Raw genomic sequence first — 4,683 nt, 5'->3', positions numbered from 1 at the left:
AAAAAAAAAGAAAGAAAAAGAGATCAGATTTGTGGTTACCAGAGGCAGGAAGTGAGGAGAGGGAAAATGGATGAAAGTGGTCAAAAGGCACAAATTTCCAGCTGTAAGATAACAAAGTACTAGGGATGCAACGTGCAGCCGCTATATGTGATAACCATAATTAACACCGCTATGCGATACACATGGAATTTTAAAGAGAGTAGATCTGAAGAGTTATTCTCATCACAAGGAAAAATATATTTTTTCCTCGTTTTTCTTTTTCTTTGTATCTATATGAGATGATGGATGTTATCTAAACTCATTGTGGTGATCATTTCGTGATCCATGTAAGTCTAATCATTATGCCGCACACCCTAAACTTATACAATGCTGTACGTCAATTATATCTCAGTAAAACTGGGGGGAAAACAAAAAGCAAATGAACAGAAATAAAAATACATACGTCTTTTCTTCACATACCCCTCAGTTAGCAAGAAAGAAAAGATGTAAACACGTAATTTCCAGGCAATCTGATAAATGGCATCACAGAGGAGTGGAAAGTGCTTACATAAGCCGAGATGAAGTGGAGAAGGCTTTTCAGATGGACCTTTGAGCTGCACAGATGCGTTTATTTAATCACATTCAATAAACATTGTTTTAGCACCTAATTTAGTGCCAGAGAATGGGCCCTGTGTGGGGATGTGGAGAAAAGGCAGTCGCTGGTTTCAAGGTTTCGGCTGAGTGGAGAGTCAGACAATGACCCCATGGTGGGATGAGGGGTGACATCGAGGACACGCGAGCTGTCTCTACAGGAAAGGCACCTACGAAACGAAGGGGAGGTGGCCCAGAGACATTTCCGGCTTGACTGAATTTTAAAGGATGTGAATCAGATGTGGACACATACAGGGGAAGGGTGTGGGGGGTGGCTGGGTGGAAGCGGGGCAGGTAGGGACATCCCATCGTATGCCAAGGGAGAAACATGAGAAAAAAGTGTAAGGCGTGTGAGAACACTTTCTATTCTGAGAACGGTCCGAGTTCAGCGCAGAGAGTAACAGTGGAGGGATGAGGTGGAAGAAACGCCATGAAATGGGCCTAGAAATTTAAAAAACAGATGTGCTGTAATCAGATTTGAGGTTTATGCTAGACAAGGATGCCACCACATATGACTCACCTGCATGAAAATTCTTGAGATCTTTTTCAGAATTCCCAAAATATTAGCTGCAACTCCACCTATGCTCCCAACCAAGAGAACACACTGAACTGCAAATGGGTATAAAAGATGTGTCTTATAAGAATGATGGAATCCGATCTTATTGGTTGTAAACTGATTTGACACCAGGGGGTCAGGATATCAAAGCTGAGTCCGCAGTAGCTAAAAATGAAAGATGGATGAGAAAACTAAAGCCCAGTGAGGTTAAAAAAAAGCCTCACGTTAAGATAAATATTAAGGCTAAAGCAAATGTCTAATCCAGTATTTTGTACACTATTCATTTATAAGCAACCATACATGGCCTCACACCCTTCTCATATCCGAGGGTCGAGTGAAGTGTGAAGAAGGGTCTGCAAAAGAAACGGAGAAGTTTATTCTGTGAGAAGTCTTTAACATCAGCTAACATGTCCGTCAGTAAGATATTCATTCTTTTTAACAGTTCATTAATTCTGGAGCCTTCCTAGTTGCACTGGAAAGAACCACCACAGACGTTCTGGTGAGTTATAGTCCTCTTTATTAAAAATTTATAAGTTTGAGATATATAATTAATCCTAGCCGTGAAAATCAATTTGGAAAATCATTAAGCCACTATAATTCCACAAACTGTCGATTACTGATACAATCAATCAATGTTATTCACATCTTTTTTTTTTAAATAGAATCATAAAACATTAGTGCTAAAAGAGTTTTCTAGGTTATCAAGTTTAATTCTGACTTTATATAGAAAGACACTGAGGCATAGAATAAATGATTTGTCCAAGTTCCTCAGCCAAATGACAGAATGGGTCTCATTATATCAGTAACTCATTCATTCTTTCTCTAAGTTTTTTTGGGGCCTAGTGCATGCCAGTTACTTTGATAGGCAATAGCTTGACTCATATTATAGGTACATTATGTAGGCAATATAACTAAACCTGATAGAATCTGAAAAAAAATAATACAGAGTTAATAATGCAAAATTTTAACTTATAGATAAATTATAAGTAGAATACTTTTACTTTTTTCAAAACATGGAAGATATGAAATATTAATTATCTGATAAATTATTTTCAGCAAAGGACACCTCCCATAGATTTATAGTTTTAGAAAGAATTAAAAATTGCAAATATAATTTTTAGTTTAAACAGAGTCATAAAACAAAAGTGTCAACAGGTCATGACTTACCGGAGCATCAAAGTGCAATGCGATGTGGCTACCCCTAAAAAATCTTTTTGTCCTGTGTATACCCCTCCCCTCAATTAAATGGGGGATGGATTATTAAAAATTCACTGGATTCCCCTCATTCTGTAGATGAGGGCCTGAAGCCCAAAAAGGTAGTGATTCACATAAGATGACACACAGTTGCTCCGTGGCATTGTGATGTTGGGACTAAAATCCTGCTCCCCATTTTGTCTACAGACTCTGACTGGGTCTGAATCATTGTGTTATGTTCTTTTTCTCTTTCAGATGAAGATGAGCCGAACAATGAATTTTTTTAGTGCCCTGGCAGCAACAATAGGAATCATTCTCCTTGTATTTGGTTTCATTCTAGATCAAAACTACTTTTGTGGCTATGCTGAAGAAATCAGCGAGTGTAAGCCTGTTACCACCCTATTCATTGTAAGTATGCTGCATTTTAGTAATAGTTTTAATCGTAAAGATGGATTAGCTTCCCAAATCAGCATCATGCAAATAATGTTGCTGACACACATATTTTCCTTTGTTCACAAACATTTACACAAATCATAGTTATCTGACAGTCATTATGCCAGGCACTACAGAATAGAAAAATAAACATAGTATAATCCCCAACTTTAGGAATGCACAGATGAGTAGAGGAGATAAAACGTACACATCAATGAGGACAATATAAAAGATAAAGTTCTATACAAAAGGAAATACGGGTATAGCTGAATAGTAGTAGTTCAAAGTCCTGGATATGAGAGGAATGTTTTTCTGGTTTTGGTATTTAGACTGGACTTCTGATAAAACACGATAGATAGAAAACAGGCATTTATTTCTGCTCTTTCTAAAATGCCACTTAAATTAGCGTAAATGAATGTAAAAGATATGCATCTACATGGAGGAAAAAAATAGTCAATAAGACCCATCAAATATTGCTGAGACAGCTGAAAACTAATTGCCTAAAAAAAGGGGGGGGGTCCTAAGAGAAGTAAAATATTTCATATGGCAGATTCTAAGAAACATTGAGAATCTAGACAGACCAGGACCACAGGAAATAGGGGAAAAGAGAAGAAAATAAAGACATTGGTTCTGGTAATAATAGTGAAATGGGCTATGTGGATTGAGCTTCCTCTGAAAACAAAGAAAAAATTTAAAAACAAAACAAAACATTTTTAAACACCTTAGAAGCGCTGAAGGGCTGAAGAGTCATCTGGAACTCCTAGGTCAATTTTTAGATGAAAGTCTAACCTGAAATCAGTCAGTGGAATGCCAGAGAGCAACAGAGCTGCTTATACCTCAAGGCCACCAGCCAACGCTGCCCATTTGGAATCTGATTCCCAACCTGAGAGCAGTGAAGGAAAAAGAAACCAAGGCCTAGAGTCCACTCAGGACAGGAAGACTGAGAAGTGACATTCCCACACTGAACTAGGTTATTGATAGACAATTACACTCTCCTGGTAAAGACCAAAAGACACACAAAATACTCTGCCCCATAATGGCAGAGATAACTTACTGAATGGAGTGATAGAAAGAGAAAGTCTTTGAGAAATTGTGGCCCCAGACCAGGTCCCCTGACAAAATCCTCACGTCCCTCACCCCCACTGAGATTTTACCCTTTGGTAGACACACATATCATCTTTTTTGAGATGCTACTGAGACTTAGACCTCAGAAAATTTGATAAATTCCATGTGTATGATCAATAGTATTTCCTGAAAGAGACAGATATGAGGTCGAAGTGTTCGTAAACTGAATCCATCTGTGTATCAAGTTACTGGTCTTCCCCTCTCTTTCTCTTCTGTATTCTTTGGAATGAAGTCACTGTGTGCAACCGACAGGAGGGAGTTAGGCTCCAACTCCTTGGAGACAGAGTAGCTACATAAATCATTTGAAATTCTTCTAAACTGGAGATTTGCCTATTCTCCCTCTGCTTACTTACTGAATCATGGATCTATGGGTATTTATTTTCTGTTTTCGGTTATCATCTAAAACTATTCATTTTGTTGTGCAAATTGTTCAATTTTAGCCATTGGGAACTCTTTCACTTGGCTTCTGTGACCTTTCAATATACCCCCAAGTGTGTGTGTGTGTGTGGGGGGGGTTGTTTGTTTGTTTGTTTTAGCATTTCCATACTTCCTGGCTTCTCTTATACCGCCCCTGCCCCAGGTCTACAATAGGCCAATTCTCCAAAGAACTCTGGTTCCTTTTGTTGGAGATGGTATTAGAAACCACAGTATGGGCACTAGGTGTACTTGTTGCTACTGGAGTACCATTGTTTCTTAGGCCCTCCCAGGGGACAGAGCACAAAATATGTGTGTGTGCTAATCCATGT

The 4,683-nt window shown here is 38.5% G+C and overlaps 1 protein-coding gene across 1 annotated transcript in view; it reads left to right on the top strand.

The window, feature by feature from the left end:
- MS4A5 (membrane spanning 4-domains A5) overlaps positions 1–4,683 on the top strand; it is a 15,948-nt gene that overhangs the window by 6,365 nt on the left and 4,900 nt on the right. Inside the window, exons 2-3 of the mRNA XM_011379479.1 lie at positions 1,629–1,685; positions 2,636–2,788. Coding sequence (XP_011377781.1) covers positions 1,629–1,685; positions 2,636–2,788 — 210 coding nt within the window. The remainder of the gene's footprint in view (positions 1–1,628; positions 1,686–2,635; positions 2,789–4,683) is intronic.

This window comes from Pteropus vampyrus, unplaced genomic scaffold (genome assembly GCF_000151845.1).
Source record: "Pteropus vampyrus isolate Shadow unplaced genomic scaffold, Pvam_2.0 Scaffold360, whole genome shotgun sequence".
NCBI lineage: Eukaryota > Metazoa > Chordata > Mammalia > Chiroptera > Pteropodidae > Pteropus > Pteropus vampyrus.
The sequence above is the reverse complement of the archived record's forward strand: the minus strand, read 5'-3'. Positions and strand labels throughout refer to the sequence as shown.